The sequence below is a fragment of the Choloepus didactylus genome, chromosome 4 (genome assembly GCF_015220235.1).
Source record: "Choloepus didactylus isolate mChoDid1 chromosome 4, mChoDid1.pri, whole genome shotgun sequence".
Lineage (NCBI taxonomy): Eukaryota > Metazoa > Chordata > Mammalia > Pilosa > Megalonychidae > Choloepus > Choloepus didactylus.
In genome coordinates, this window is record NC_051310.1 from 7,347,535 (window position 1) to 7,364,574 (window position 17,040).

General features: G+C 44.0%; 1 protein-coding gene across 3 annotated transcripts in view; it reads right to left on the minus strand.

Moving 5' to 3' along the window:
• The window catches only part of EML1 (EMAP like 1), a 225,621-nt gene that overhangs the window by 22,379 nt on the left and 186,202 nt on the right, over window positions 1–17,040 (minus strand). For all 3 annotated transcript variants that reach the window (XM_037831901.1, XM_037831900.1, XM_037831902.1), the window contains exons 7-13: window positions 15,280–15,429; window positions 13,601–13,670; window positions 11,724–11,834; window positions 10,789–10,884; window positions 6,510–6,644; window positions 5,612–5,711; window positions 1,324–1,478 (exon numbers count right to left, since the gene is read on the minus strand). In XM_037831901.1, the coding sequence (XP_037687829.1) occupies window positions 1,324–1,478; window positions 5,612–5,711; window positions 6,510–6,644; window positions 10,789–10,884; window positions 11,724–11,834; window positions 13,601–13,670; window positions 15,280–15,429 (817 nt within the window). The remainder of the gene's footprint in view (window positions 1–1,323; window positions 1,479–5,611; window positions 5,712–6,509; window positions 6,645–10,788; window positions 10,885–11,723; window positions 11,835–13,600; window positions 13,671–15,279; window positions 15,430–17,040) is intronic.

A 17,040-nucleotide genomic window follows, 5' to 3' on the forward strand; every position in this document is an offset into this window, starting at 1 on the left:
ATGATTTCTAAAAATTTATTTTAACTTAGAATAGTAAATTTTTTGGCACCTTCACCCTATTTAGTTTTAAAATCCATTGTTCCTTATGGTAAACATATGGAATAATGTAAATATTGAGTAAAAGAATTTCAAAATACATTAGCCAAGAACGATTTGCTATGATAAAATAAACTGAGTTCTTGCACTAAAACAAACCAACACTGCAGCCAGACCCTGGCAGGTTAACTCGAAGGCACTCCAGTCCTAGGAGGACAAGCAGCAGCCTGCTCTCATGCAAACTGTCTAACCCCAGGGTGCTTAGTACAGCCTCAGAAAAATTCATGACAATCCTTGCTGATGACAAATAATCACAGATGCTAAAAAACAGTAACTTCCATGAAACTAGATGAGGCTCTGGAGCTTTCTTTGCAGTTATAATTTAATCTGGGTATTGTCTGTGATTCTAGCAGTGATTCTACCACATTCAATCAAATGCTGGTCAAATCTTACTGCAAAAAATGTCATTACACCCGAAATCCCCGTGAAAGGGGACGTGATTTCCAGTGCTCCGAGGGCCGCGGTCCTTTGAAGAGCAAGAATCAACAAAACCAAACTCTCATCCTGTCCAAGACCGGTGCCCTCTCTGATGCCATGGCCCTCTCTGACGGACTCCGTCACTGCTCTGTGCGTACCTGACTTAGACTCTGGAAGGTTCTGCCACTGGCCATTCTATGCCAGGAGGAAGAGCCTCACCCTTCAGAGTTGCTGGCCTTGCAATCTGTCTGTTCATAATTTCCCCGGAGAGAAAATTCAAGGCATGTACAGAAGGAACATTTCACTTCTTGTCTCTGGCGTCTACCAGAATGCAGGGCTGCTAACTAGGAAGCAAGAAGCAGAAGGGGATGCCAAAGGAGTTTGAGCTCCAGAGCCAGTGTTGGCACTCAGCTGAGAGCCTTGTACAAAGTAGACACTCATTAAATATTAGTTCAATCAAAGTGATAAAGGACCCAGAGCAACACACACTAGAAATTAAAGTTAAAAAAAAGAAGGACTTTAATGATAAATCAAGGCGTAGATACTCTTCCCTGGGAAAACTGAGATTGGTTTGATTATAAAAATATGCAAAATATGAAGTATGTTACCACCTCATATTTTATAAACCTAATTCCATTTTAGTAGTCCTTTGTAAACTACCAAGACTTCTATGATTTTAAGAAAATACATGTTGCCCCTGTTTAATAAAATTTTATCTAAGCAATTTTCAAACCTATAAGCTAAAAAAACTGGTTGGTATAACAGTGTAGGGTTAAAAATGAATTTCAACAGTACCGCTTGCTACCTTACCTCAGTTTTGTGAAGTTTTTGATAGTTTCCATTCCAAGAAATGAGTTTTCGGTCTTTCCCTCCGCCCGACACCAGGGTGCCGTCCCTCAACATACAAAGTGCAAAAATACCACCCTCGTGGGCCCCCTGAACTGCACAGCTTATTCGATTTGTACCTAAATACACCAAGAAAACCATCATAAGTGCATTATCAAAAGGCTCACATTTGCGTAACTTAAAAATGTGATATTGTCAGTTATTATTCAGTAACATGAATCTATAAAAGGTCTAATTTCTACAAGTTCGCAGAGCACCAGAAAGGAGGGCCCAGATCATTTTATAATTAAAAGACGCTACTGCTAGGTGTGGTACATTAGCAGGAGTCCCATGTGGCTAGGAGTTCCAGGCCTAGCTCACCCCTTATGAGCTGAGCGCCCCTGGACAAGTTACCTCATTGCCCTACACATCGGGATCCAGCCCTGAGTAGTGGGGCTGCTGCTCGCCCCAGAGGACTGTTCTAAGGATTAAGTGAAACCAGCTATAAATCACCAGTACGGAGACTAGCAGGCTAACTACAAAAGTTACTTTCCATTTCTCTTGCCCCTTCTTACCAGCTGTGAAACACAAGGCAACTTATTTAAACTCTCTGAGACTCAGTTAAACTAGGTATGATAATGCCTAGACTGCTTACCCCATAGGGCTGTTATCAGGATCAAACAAGATACCAAATGAGAAAATTGTGACAGCTGTGAGGAACATATATACACACATATGCATAAACACATACATATGCACACACATACACATACACACCTACACATTATACACACATATATGCATGCATACACGTCACACACACATTCACATGTACACACATATGCATACACGTCACACACATATTCACATGTACATACACACATGCACACACACGTCACATACATGCATACACATATTCACATGTACACACACACGCACACACACGACACACACATGCATACACATATTCACATGTATATACATGAACACACACAGCACACACATGCATACACATATTCACATGTACACACATGCATACACACGGCACACACATATTCACATGTACACACATGCATACACACGGCACACACATGCATACACATATTCACATGTACATACACACATGCATACATGCCACACACATGCATACATATATTCACATGTACATACACACATGCATACATACATACACACACATATATCTCACATTTATTTTATATTATAATTTATGATATAGATGGAGGAGTGAGATACTTCAGGGCTCCTCTCCCAACAGAAGCTTTGAACAACAGCAAGAACTGGCAAACATCTTTCCCAAAGCTCCCCCAAACAGTGAAAGGACTGCAGTAAAAGGGTGAGTGCCATATCAAGAGAAGGTCCACTTAAAAGTGGTAGGATCTCCTGTGCCCTGGCAGTAACCCTCATGCACGTACTGGGAGCATGTATGTCTGGCCCATTCAGTCTGGTGGTGGCCTGGGGAATCGCCAACCCACAGCTTACCCTGCCTTTAGAAGGCGGTTCACAGGCTCTCCTACAGAAGGCTGCGGGAGAGCAGCCAAGTTATGCTGCTGGGGCAGGGGATTGTTGGCTGTAGGATATACAGCACAGTGATGGGCACATGAGGAAACTGTTTCCTAGGGAAGAGGGGATATTCAAACTCATGAAAATGGGGGAATTCCTAGATCCAAGTGCATGCAGAAGGAATCAGGGTGGCCCCTAAGCCTTGGCCTCAAGCTATTCTCTAAACTCATCGTGTGGACAAGCCCTGAAGGCGAACACTTACATAAGTCAATCTGCAAAGAAGCTAAGAGATGACTTCCAGATGCTTAGAGAGAAAAGCCCTGGGAGAACAGATTTGATACCGCAGAAGTGGGGTGCTGCTGAGTTTGCAAATACCAAACACGTTGGAATGGTGTTTTAAATGGATAAGGGGAAGATTCTGGAAGAACTGTGAGGAGCTTGACAGAAAAGGCCTAGAATGCCTTGAAGAGACTGTTGGTAGAAATATGGACTCTAAAGATACTTCCAACATAGCCTTAGACAGAAATGATTAAAGTGTCATTGCCAACTGGAAAAAAGGAGATTCTTGTTTTAAAGTGGCAGAGAATTTGGCAAAATTGAGTCCTGTGTCAGACAGAAGGCAGAATTTGAGATGGGATACTTAGCTGAAGGGTGGGACTCCCGCGCTGTCAAGCCCTGAGGATAAAAGGTCATTCAGTAAATGACTCTCAGACCTTGAAATCTGATGAAGTTTGCCCTGCAGGTTTTAGGAACTATTTTGGTCCTGTGATCCCTGTTTTCCTTCCAATTTCTCCCTATGGCAATGGGAATGTTTATCCTATGACTGTCCCTCCTTTGTATATTAAAAGTAACTGATTTTGATAAGACTTGGTACTTATCTATTGTTACTAAAATGATTTAAGCTTTTGTGATATTGTGATCGAATTAATGTATTTTTGCATTTGTTTATCCCATGACTGTCCCTCCTTTGTTTATTGGCAGCAGATAACTTGTTCTAAGTTGCACAGCCTGAAGGGAATTTTGCATTAGGACAGACCACACCTGTAACAGATTTTGATAAGACTTTGTACTCATCTATATTGTGATGGAATGGATGTATTTTTGCATTTGGAAAGAGCACGTCTTTCTGAGGTCCAGGGGGTGGAATGTGTCAGTTTGAAACTGTTATGGACTCCAGAAGAGCCATAATCTTTTAACCTAATCTTAGGGTGGAACCTTTTGATTGAGTGTTTCCATGGAGATGTGACTAACCCAACTGTGGGTGATAACTCTGACTGAATTATTTTCATGGAGGTGTGGACCCCACCCATTCAGGGTGGGTCTTGATTAGTTCACTGGAGTACTTAAGAGAGTTCAAGAGCTGACACAGATGCTGATGCTTGGAGAAGCCTGGAGATGCAGACAGAAGGATGTTTGGAGATGCTAAGCTAAGAGATGAAGCCCAGAGTTTGCCCAGGAGAAGCAAAGAGATGATCCCCAGATGCTCAGAGAGAAATGCCCTGGAAGAAAGAAGCAAAGATGCACAGGAGCTAAGGGAGAGGAGGAAAGACGAAAGCCCAGAGACCTGTTGGAGAAAGCCATTTTGAAATGCAACCTGAAGCGAAGGACCAGCAGATGCCAGCCACATTTCTTCCCAGCTAACAGGTTTTCCGGACGCCATCAGTCTTTCTTCAGTGACGGTATCCTCTTGTTGATGCCTTAGTTTGGACATTTTTATGGCCTTAGGACTGTAAATTTGTAACCAAATAAACCTCCTTTATAAAAAGCCAATCCATTTTTTGTATTCTGCATAATGCAGCTTTAGCAAACCGGAAGAGCAAGATACAAGCTTAAGGAACAGACGCCTCAGAGTCTAAAAATTCCAATGATACCACACTAAAATATCAAAATGTCCAGGTTTCAACAAAAGCTTATAAAACAGACAAAGAAATAGGAAGCAATGGCCCAGACAAAGGAGAAGATTAAAGCATAAAAACCATCAATGAGAAGGATCAGACCTGGGACATTCCAGGGGAAGACTTCTAAAAAATGGTTTTAAATATGTTCAAAGAGCTAAAGGAAAATATGGACAAAGAACTAAAGGAAATCAGGAAAACAACAGATGAACAGAGCCAGAATATCAACAGACAGAGGGCAATTATGAAAAGGAACCAAACAGAGCTGAAGACCTTTTTGTAAGTTAACTGTAAGTGCAATTAACAATTCTCTAGAAGGATTCAACAGCAGATTAGAACTGGCAGAAGAAAAAATCAGTGAACCTGAAGATAAAACAAGTGAACTTGTCCAGTCGGAGGAGCAGTAAAAGGAAAGAAGAAAAGTGAACTGAACCTGAGGAACCTGTGGGCAGCCATCAAGTGTACCAATATATGCATTGTGGGAGCCCCAGAAGGAGAGAAAGAGGCAAAGAGAATATTCAAAGAAATAATAACTGAAAATTTCTCATATTTAATGAAAGATATGAACATACACATTCAAGATGCTCAGTGAACTCCAAACAGGATAAACCCAAGTACAGCACCCCCACCATTTTATAATCAAACTGTCAAATGCCAAAGATAAAAGAGAATTCTAAAGGCCACAAGAGGGAAGCAACATGTCACACACAAGGGAGCCTCAAGAAGATTATGTGCCATGGCTTCATCAGAAACCATGGAGAAAGCAGTGGGATGACATATTAAAAGGAGTGAAGGCAAAAAATTGCCAGCCAGCATATTTGACCACTTACATAAAACATTATCAAATTTCTTGTTACCTTTTCCCCATACTAAGATGTTGCCACTTGAATCTCCAGTAATGGTGTCACCGTTTTCAGAAAAAGTCACACACAAGACAAACTTTGGCTTTTCTTGTTTCTGCAGAATGTTGTAAATACAAATATTCAATCATTTAATCAAGACATCCTTTCATTTGTACTAATAATATCTAGAATCACAGTCAACCCAAGCTGGAGAGTGGAGAGTGTTAGCTGTTATAACCTCACTGTGTGCCTTTCATTTTCATATACCATTATGTAACTTATGCCATGAGATTATCTGATCTAAAATAAATACATTTCTGGCAACTCCAAATGGCTGGGTAATTATAAAGTGACAGACAGTTGAAGCAGAGGAGGGCTGAAGAGGATAAAGGGGCGGGCTGTGTTGCCATGGCTACGGTCTAAAGAACAGAGCCCCAGCATGGGAATAAAGCGCTCCCCTGAGCCTCTAAATTAGCCTCTGGGCGGCGGTGGCAATGGCCCCAGGAGACAAGAAGAGGCGCTGTCCCCTGGTGTCCCCCTGGCATTCTTACAAGGCTGCCAAGTGACCAAAGAAAGCACATGGGGTGTCTCGTCCTCTGCAAAGGCCAGTTCCCCTGCGGGTTTTACTCTTTGTGGCTCTCTGCCACCAGCCACGAGACTCTGTCCACCCTGGGCTGCATCCTTTCCCTGCTCTCCTTCTCGACTTCACCAGGGTCATCCATAAGCCACAGGGGATCCTCAGCTCTGTTAGGGATCCCAGGGAATTGTTTGGATCAGTGCATCTCCAGGGACACCCTCCCATTTGCCGGTGAAAACAACCGGAAAGACTGAGGCCTGAAAACTGCCTTAAAAGTTAGCTGGTCACACGTACCCTTCAGTGAAAAACAAAACAAAGAGTGTAACTTAACTGTACCTCAAACAATCCTTGCTTCTTAATAAGGGAGTTTCCTTCTAGCGTCCAAAAGTAGAGATGTGACTTTCCACATGTAACAATGATATTGGTGTCCGTGGGGTGGAAATCCGCAGCAAATACAGCTTCGTTAGAACACTTTAAGAAACCAGGAGACATAAATGCCTCAAAATCACTTAGATACTTAAGGAAATAAACAAAATATGAGCCACAAATAAATAATTCATTCAAGTTCAGCACTAGGCATTTTTGTTTTTCCCCCCACTTTATTCATCTTGCTATGAGCATTGAATTTAGACTTTTCCTGTGTTCCTACTAGATGGGGTGCAGTGCTAGACATTTTTACAGGCATTGTGCATAACACTGGGATGGCACATGCTATAAGAGTAATATTTCTGGGTAGAAAAGAAATCATAATGCAACCACATAAAAATATTTTCAAGGCAAAAACATCCATCACTACTAGCTGAAATGGTGATGACAACCATATACATTATTTAACATTTTCAATTCATTGAAAATATTTTTAAGGTTTTTGTAGATGAAAACTTTTAGAATGGGAAACAATTTTCAAATATAACTGGCTATAAATGAGAAAGTTTATCTAGGGCATATCTGAAGTGCCCAGAGCTGTTTTCTTTTTGATAGTGTTTCTAAAATAGGAATCTATGTTTTAGAAATGGAAAGCAAGCATTTGTGCTAGCTGCCTAAGATAGTTCAGGCATTTTGACTGTTTTTCTATCTTTACCACTAATGATGAAAGAACGCAGAGTGGGGGAAGGGAGGCTAGCTGGCAGAACATTTCAGTGTGTTACTTATCTGTTCAAATATACATATATTAAAAAATTTTTGTGTAAGTCTTACTGGGAATGTTCATACTTGTCTGCTATGTCACAATATAGCAATGTTTATACTAACTTAAAAAAAAGCTTTTTTTCTACATGGAACGAAATTGCAAAATTACCCATATCTAAGTTAAAATTCATAAAAATTTTTAGTCAAAATATCAACCTTTCTCCTCCGCTGACCCCTAGAAGTAATACATTACCAAATTACCAAAACCGATAGCAGGGAAATAAAGCCTGAGCTGGTTTATTCAGAAACTGGGGTAGGTCAACCTGCTCAAGCAGCCGAGTGTGTCCTGCCGTCCAGCGGGTTGAACGCTGGGAGGAACAAGAAGCAAGGACTGCCGGTTCCTGCCCTTGGGTAGCGAAGACAAGCGGAGTCAGAGGCGTCCACACCGCGCCAGCTCCCGAGGGGCAGCCTCGGGGACACTCGGGGAGCCCAGAGGGGAGAGAGGGGGCCTGGGGCCGGCACCACGCCGCGCTCACCGCCCCAGGCCCCGCGCCACCCCCTTTCCCACTGGCTCCTCCCCAGGGGGTCTTCCTCTCGGCCCATGCATCCCCAAGGCGTCTTCATCATAAGAAAGACCCCTCCCTGGGCTCTGCAACCCCCTGTCGCTACCACCCAATCTTCCCATTTAACCCCACTCCTAAAAGAGCCCCTGCCCTGGCCCCCTTCACCTCGAGATCACTCTCAACGCCTCTCCGTCGGGTTTCTGTCCCCTCATGCTCTCGGAAATGCTCCTCCTGAAGTGACTGTCACTTTTCAGGCCTCATCTCCCCGGACCCCCTGCTCTCTCTGGCATTGCTGCGCACCTCCTCTCTGAAACGCTGTCTCCCTCGGCTGCCGGGTCCCTCGACCCTTCTGGGCTTCCTGTCCTCTCGGCGCTCTTTCTTGGGGTTCTCCTGGCCTGGGCCCACCACTCTGCCTCTAGGTGCTTCACCCGTGTCGTCTTGTGGGGCTGTCAAGCCAACATCCCAGCCCAGCCACACCTTCCGTGGACACTGGGCTCATGGAGCCATTGCCTGCACTGTGTCTCCACCCATATGTCCCACAGGCACCTCAACTCCTCTCCTCCCCCTTCCCTCCCTTCTTTCTTGCCGTTGGGGTGCACCTGTCACTTCCTTGCTGTGCTAGAAACTCAAGAGTCATCTTCAGTCCCCCCCTCACCACCACTGGCAGCCGGGGACATGTCGCATCCTGCCAGCTTTCCCTCTGCAGACTTCTCACCCCTTCCCACACCAACCCTGACAAAACAGTCTCTTAACCAGTATTGCATCTCCCCTGGGTCTCTAGAAGGAACCCGGTGTGACATGCCCGAATGAAAACCTGCCCATGCGCTCCCCTGGGTTAAACGCCATCCGTGGCTCCCTGTGGGGGCACCCCTGGTGCCCCCCAGGCTCCTGCCAGCCTCCTCTGGGTGCCCCCTCCAGTCAGGCCGCAAGGCCCTGGAGCCCGCCTCCTCCCTCTGGGCTGGGCTGGCCGTCTCAGCCCCCAGGACCCATCCCCTGACCCTTTCCACGCTCATCCTGCCCTGTGTCCTGTCCTTGCCCCCTGAATGGCAGCTGCCGGATACACATCTGTGTCCCCTGAGCCATGAGCACCTTGAGGGCAGGTGCCACATCGAGCCATCTGTGCGCCCCCAGTGCCGGCAGCACCTGGCCCTGACGGTCTCTCAGACAGGCTACTGGATGAAGGAATAAAGGCCTTTTGTGGTCATTAGAGGTGGGGGTGGAAGCAAGCGCAGGATTGCAGTGAAGGCAAGAACTGAAGGACAGAAGAGAGAGCTGGACCAGCTCGGGGCTGACGGGGCACAGTCAGCCCCTAAGTCAGGAGGACGCGGTCATCTGCTCCCCGCCTCTCGCCCTTTGCTCACAGGGTCGCCACATGGTGGGACGTAGTGGGATGCCTGCCCTCCTGGGCTGACTGAACCTCATCCATGATCTTCCCCATCCCACCCACCCTGGGCAAAAGGACACTCCACTCCTCTCCTCAGCTCCAGGCGCCACACTTAGCCGGCATACTGCGCATGCTTCCCACTGGCCTGTGAGCCTCTGGGGACGAGACCAGGCCAGTCCTCGGTATACAGCAGGGCTGCTTGCAGGGCCTGACAGAAAGCAGCCTGCTGGGTGCTTTTGCCAAAGGATTGAACTAGGAGCAGCCAGGGATTCCCAACCCTGTCTGAAGGAGAGAATCATCTGATGGCTAAAATGCAGATGGAGGCTTCCTCCTCAATCCAGTGGACTGAAATCTCCACAGAAGGGCCCAGAATTTGGATTTCATACAGCTCCACTGCTTCTGACTGACTTTGGCTGCCCCGTTTCCCCGGAGAGTCCCTGTTGGTTCTAAGTCCCAAGACTGTCCACGATTTGGCCAGGGGTTCAGTGCTGTGGAACTGGCTCTTCGGGTGCCACTTTGCCAACCCCCACCCGGTAACTTGAATTCCAGGACTTGTATCCTGGTCTGATACATCTGACCCTGATTGTTCCTTCAGCCTGATAATTTAGGTCCATGTACTTGACCCTGGATATAGTAACTTGCCTCTGATTAATTCCAACCCAGCAACATAGCAAGAAGAACTTAAATACCTGCCCAGGATATGATAAGGCAGGGCTAGAGCATGAAGACAGGTGTCAGGAAACATGCCTGATTAGAATATAAGGTCTGCATACGAGAGACACAGAAAGTTAGATAGGTGAGGTTGGCTTGGGTCAACTTTACAAGTTTTTCTAAGGTTAATGGCTGCCAGGATGAGATATCGGTAATAATATCTCTAATAATAGGGGCCCAATGAGGATTTTAATAGGAGAAAAACGTAAGGAAGCTCAAGCAGAGTTCATGTGACATACTGCGCAAGGTGAATCAGGGCTGACAGAAGTCCGTGAGGGACGGCTGCAGGAGGAACCTGCTGCGGGGCACTCGGGATCTGGCCAGTGGCCCTTGCTCCTCATTCCTGAGTCCGTCCAGCTTTGGACACCCCCTTTTGCTGCCTGACCTGTTCCCTCACCTGCCCCACCTCAACTGGGAGAGCCTGGAGGGCCGAGCGCACGTCTCACTTACTACTTCCTACACCTCCTCAGCCTCCTCACCCAGTGCTGGGAAAGACTGGGCACTCATGGTCGACTAATGACGAATGAGAGAAAAAAGGAACAAATAAGCAGTGACCAAATCAAAAGGGAAGTGGCTTGTAAAATGAAGAAGAAAAAAAATCTCACAGACTTTGTGAAAAGTAAAAAATTCACAAAAACAAGACGCAAAACCTGCCAGGACTTAGGAATGGAGTCCAAGGGACTCACAGGTGTCCTGCCTGAGAGCTGGGGTGGGAAGGGGCACCCGTGAGGGAAGTGGGGAACGCGGGCCGGGGAGCCAGCTGCAGGGGAGGGCACCGAGCGTGCCAGCTCGGCTCCTGGGGAGCCCAACGCGAGGCTGGGACTGAGACCTTCACGTCAGCCAGCTTCTCCTCCTTCTGCCAGTCCCACACCGAGAGCACGTGGTCGTTGGAGTCATCCACGGCACACAGGCTGCTGCCTCCGTTCTGGAGAAGAAAAGAAGGTAGTCACAGGAAAACCACAGCTGAGAATAAAAGTGGTTAAATACGACTAAAAGGGAGCATTAGTTTAGTTTTAATAAAGAATATTCACCCACTGCCTCTGAAAGCCCTCACTTGGCCAGAGCCGAGGTGAACGTGGAGTGCTGAAGGGTCAGGAGCAGGGGAGACGGGAGCCGAGGCGATGGCTCTCTACACCCGGGCTCCCCTGAAGCCAGCCTCATAGGGGGCTGCAGAGCCCCTCTGGAGGGGACAGCACCCTGCAGCATGCCCGGGACGGGGTCTAACTGTGGCCAGAGTGTACACGAGGCTGTGGAAGGAGCAAAGGCGTCATGGGCATGCTGCTCGTGTGGGAATAGAAGTCCCTGAACTGGCTGGCATGGCTGAAAAGGAGGGTAAGGGAGGGTGTGTAGAGCTGGCCCAGCAGGTGGACGCAGGGCACATCACTGGGCCCCTGCCCAATCCCTGCTTGCAGCCAGGAAGTGCACCAGCCCGCCTGGGGATGGCAGAGACGTGCGCAGCTGCCACAAGGGCAGCAGGTGAAATCCAAGGCCGGAGTGGGTGAAACTGCCTTGAGGAACCTGGTGACCGTGTCCCTGAAGGGCCTCTCGCACCACCATGCCCCATGTGGGCAGCGGCTGGGAGTAAAGGGCTGGCAGTGGGAGACCCCCTGGGAACGGGGACAGGGGAGCAGCAGGCTTTCAAGAATTCTAATCCGTTCATACACCTGGGCATTTTCACATGTAACTCTGTCCTTCTCCAACCCTGAGTTGATTCTCTTCTTCTTAGGACCCAAGATGGGAAAATTTCCCAGGGCTTATACTTACGGATTTTGAGAACGCAATGCAGGTGACGGCTCTGTCAAAAAACCCGATTCCAATGACATGCAGCGTGTTCAATGTCACAGAATCCCAGATGCGTACATGTGGGGGCAATTGCTGTATAAAAAAGTGACAATTAGACAAATTTATCTTTTGAAGCTGAAAATGATTACCTAAGCCATAACTTCACTTTTGTTAAAACCAAAGATCTATATTTGAGGAGTCTGTGTTTCAATGTAAATAAAACATTCCCCATGGCTTCACAAGGTCATGATGACAAGTGGTCACTTTAACTTTCAGAGAACTCTACCGAGTTTTGAATTCTGAATAGTCCATTCTTGAAGATGGTATCACAGGAATTTTAATTTTAATTTGTACATTCAGGCATATTTGAATTTTAGAAATGAAAAGTGACAAGGAAAATTGAATATTCATGGATGGGTTATTCTTTTAAGGTTTATATTGTTACTAAGGTAAAAGCTGGACTAAGTTGCTCAAAACTCACCAACAAATAGTACAAAGAGCTCAGCACTCTTGGGCTCCATAAAAGCAAAAAAGGCAATCATTTATGCCCAGATAAAATTTGGAATTGTTATGATTAGTTCAAATTGCTCTCAGCTGTGTTCCTAGGTTATTTGTATTAATTTTTCTCTTCCTTAATAGAAGAAAGCTTCATAAGGCAATCAGCAGATTTATCAACAAAAACGGGACTAGCATTGTAATAGTGACCAGGGTAGGGGTTGGGTGAACTGGGTTGTGGTTTGGACTTGTCTCCAAGCAGCTGGGCATCTGCAGACAGTCTCCTGGCCTCTCTGGACCATAGTTTTCTTGAGCGTAAAGTGGAAGGATTGGCTCTGATAGCTATAACATTTTCTCTGGCTCTAAATTTCTGATTCAGTTTCAGTGACAGAAACTGAAATGCACTTTTAAGCCACTAGAGGGGGATCAATTGGTTTACCACAAATTACAAAGCAGAGTTAAAGGCTATTTAACATTACAAAGATGAAGACCTTGTTCCATTTATGTAATAGTAGTCTGATTTCCACAGTTCTCTTTTCCAGTGAGGAAATTCAATGGAAAATAGCATAAAGTTTAGTATTTAAAATTTGGTGTTATTAAAATATTTTCTGAAATATGACAGTATTTATATTTTCTGAAAGAAAACATGTTGACAAAAGTGTAAATACTTTACATGACTAGTTTCAGGTAATGTATTGTGCAATAACAAGCTATGCAAAAGCAGACATCGAAAAGGTACAAAGAATTTTGAATAAAATGACAATGAAAACAGACTTTGGTAATTAAGTAGCTGGAAAACACTTTTAAATTGCTCTCTGATTCACTTATTTGTTAAATTCCACTAGTTCCCTTTCTGATTCCTTACAATACAAATTAAAGTTTTGCTGAAGTGCTACAAAATTTGTGCTACAAACCTCCTGGCAGCCTTAGTAAATTGCATGCAGAACTCAACTCCATGGGTTCAAGTCAAGATTACAGGGTATTCGCGGCAGAGGGTGTCTGAAATTTCTTGAAGAGGCAAAATGTCCCATGTCCAAATGATTATTTATTATGATTTTAAAGTTTTTAAGTGTCTACCTTAATATTTTCATGTCCGTCATGTGTGTAAATAAGTATTTTAACAGTTAGTGAATCCAAAGGCAAGAACAATGTTATTTAAGAATTTGCTGAAATGAAGGCGAGCTCAAGGGGTTTTTGAGATCATTGTAAGAATTTTAATTTGCAATACAAATGCTACTGAGAGATTAAGGAGTTTTGTGAGACTGTAATATAATTAAGCAGGCTTATACATCTGCAAAACTGTTTACAGAAAATTATTTTGTGCTATGGTTCATTACAAAAATATGAAAAATAGTATTACTCACTTTTCCATCCTTAGATGTACCTGCCACTTGCCCTGTTGCTATGGTGATCCTATCAGGATGAACAGCTAGGCTATAAAAAGAAAATTTATAAAAACATTCACACTTTAAAGGTATAACCAGAAAGTTAGGATTTAACAAATTATTATGATTACTGAATCATCACACAGATATTTCTTTTTACTTTCTAGTATATTAGAATAGCCAAAGGGAAACACCTGAAGTTGCTGAACTGTAACCTAGCTGCCTTGATTTCTGATAATGATTGTATAATCATCTAGCCTTTATCCTGGGATTGTAAAAACCCTGTGACTGGCCCTCACTTTTACCCCCTTATCCTGTTTTTCAACTTTAGAGTCTTATGATCACTAAAGACAGCCCCTAATGTTTATTAACGAAGGGCCTTGAGTCAACCTAGAACTAACCCACCCCAATTCCAAAACTATCTTGCTAGACAGAGCTGAATTTAACCAAAACTGGCCTGCCTGATGTGCAGCAGCTTAAACTTTAACCTATAAGTGACCTACACCTCATTATAGTATTAAAAATCATGCCTATCATCATATTAAGCCATTTGTTTACATACATTCTGACTGAGCATATAACCAACCTGAGCATGCTTAATAATCAGATCATCATTAACCTCGTCTCAAGCCACTGTGCTCATTATCCTAAAACCTGCCCATCGTTTGATCTATGAAACTATCAGAGTTACTGCAGTTTGAGGGGACAGATTTTTAGGCCGACAGGTTGTCTAATCTGCTTTGTGCCTAGCAATAAATTCTCTCTCTCGTTGAAACCCCGGTATCTCAGGAATTGGTCGTTTGAGCGCACTGGCCAGAGAACCCACTGCTTTTGATAGGTATCAAAGGAAAGCTTTATTTTTCCCTTGTTCAAATATACTTAGACAAATATTTAAATATAAGAAATTAATAATGCCTGACCTCTTACAGCCTCAGGAGAAATCCTCTTGAGTACCTGATGACCTTAGGCAACTAGTGCCTATTTCATTTCTTAAGTCCTTTATTTCTTCTCAAGAATTTTCAAACTCAAGGAAAAAGCATCCTTTCCAAACAGATACCATTTCAATCTCAGGACCACTTTATTAGCCTGCAACTTTTATTAAGAAGTAATTTTGAGTGTATCAAAGAACAAAGATGTAATCTTTTGCCAAGACAATTTTTATAATTGACCAGGGACCTGGGATAAATGCCAACACACCAGTCCATCTATCCATCCGTCTATCCTTCCAGGAGACACACAATCCCTATTAAGAGCTATAAACAAATTATGGGAATAGCAGACTAGCCACAAACCCCAAGGCAAACCACTCCTATTTTTATTAAAAAAAAAAAAAAAAAAAAAAAAAAGTGAAGGCCCACATTAGAAGCCTCTTGGCATGTGATGTGTTTGAAGACGGTATCCAAACAGGGATCTCTGGGAGCTCTCTGTTTAGGTAACATGATTGGTTAAGATTATGTGTTGTGAGGACAGAAAACTAAAAAGGAAAGGTGTCTTTAGAGCCACGTAGCAGGTAGACAACACAGTCCACAAAGAAGGGATCTCCCCAAAGATCTTCTGTTCTCAGATCCCTCTTCCTCCCTTTGGTTCTGGCCCAACATCAACCTCTGGCTGCTAACGCAGCGTCACAGGGGCGGGTGCCACACTGCCCCAGGCCTTACCACTTGACGTCGTCGTTGTGGCCCGCGTAGTGCCTCTGCAGCTGCTCCTCCACGTTGTACAGCACCACCACCGACGCGATGAAGTACACCGTCTCCCCCGTGGGAAGCAAGTACAGGTTATTCCGACAGTCTCGGCCTCTGTACCCGTAGCTTTGTGTAGGTCAAGAGGAAATTTTTTTTTTTCAGGAAGAGCTGACAACTCCTCAGCTTTACTCAACTGGTGCAGGCAGTAAAATTCAATAGGACTTGCCACCAAATTCACTACTTTAAATAGCATTAAATTACACAGACTCAGTGCCCAATGCATTTGACCCCCAAGGAGCATGCGGTGAATTGGAAATGGTCCTTGATTTAAGGTAAGCAGCAGTTCACAATTTTATTTTGAGACAGGATGTGTTATGTGTGTGTCATATTTTAGAAGTGGATTTTCAGCTTGATCCACAATGAGAATTTATTATATTATTTATGAACGGCAACTTGATGAGGCGTTTGCGGTTACTGGGAGGTGAACTCCTTTCACTTTATCTGGCCCGTCATGGATCTGGGAAGCAGCAGCAAGGGGCCCAAGTTCTTGGTTGAACTATCAGAGTTTAACATGGATGCTTGTCTTGCTCGTACTTGGTATGCCGTTAAAATATCCCCAGCTGGTCTTCTGCAAGGGTGACTAACATGAGAGCATTCTGCTAAACAGTGCCACCCCAGCCCCCCAGTTGCAATCAGTGCAGCTCGTAGATTTGAAACTTATTTTAGGAGAATGCTGGAATTCTGCTCATAAAATTGCTTTCTCTTTCCTTTCTGCTGCCTCTCTTTTGTAACACGTGTCTCTAGTCATCTTGCTACTTGCTCAGATCTGCTGAACTATCCTCTTAACCTATGGTCTATTTCTACCTCTTGGATATCTGGTCTTTTAAAGGAGAGGTAAGGGCTAGGTTCTGTGGTCTAGAATTAGAAGGAATGACAGGGCTGAATCATCTTTCGCTCCCCATGTTATCATCATTTGAGATGCGAGTCGACAATTTGGGAACTGAAATTGGCCTTACTCTGGGGCTTAATGAGAGTGACTCAGCCTAGTTCTCCAATCGCAATTGGGAAATGAATTGAGTCTTTATTATAGTTTGTGGCATTTGTAACTTATTTGGAAAACATAAAATATTGCTGAAAAATGTTAAGTGATGATACGGTTCCAAATATTAAGAAAAAATAGGTTTTTGACATTCCTTATATTTAAAAATATTTAAAATAAATTTTAAGATACTAGTAATTGGCTTTTATCTGCCTTAGTTACTGAGCCAATCATGAGCTTCTTTTTTTTATTGTAATCTAGAAGCTAAATCTTTCACTTAAAAATCCTTTTTTTTTTTTACATTATAAAAGAACTTGTAAAAGGTGCAAACACCACCGAAATATTAAGAAGGTAAAAAATGTAGCCCTCCCACCCCCTTGCCCCAACCATTTCCAGTTCCTTTGGGATAATTATCCCATTAAGATTTTGGGATGTATGTTTCCAATCCTTGAACACTATTTTGAGAGCAAATCACTTCTACATGGATTTGAAAATAACCCAGTGAAAAATATCACTTATCTGGAGCAAATTCTACAGATTTATATCTTCTAAAACTTGAACAGATTTGACTTAACCAATTTAAACCATTATTGACTTGAAGAACTGAATCACTTCAATTACAATGTGTCAAAATACATTCCAAACAGGCCCATAGGTGAATGTCTATGACATCTGAATCTGAAAAAATAAAAAATGTA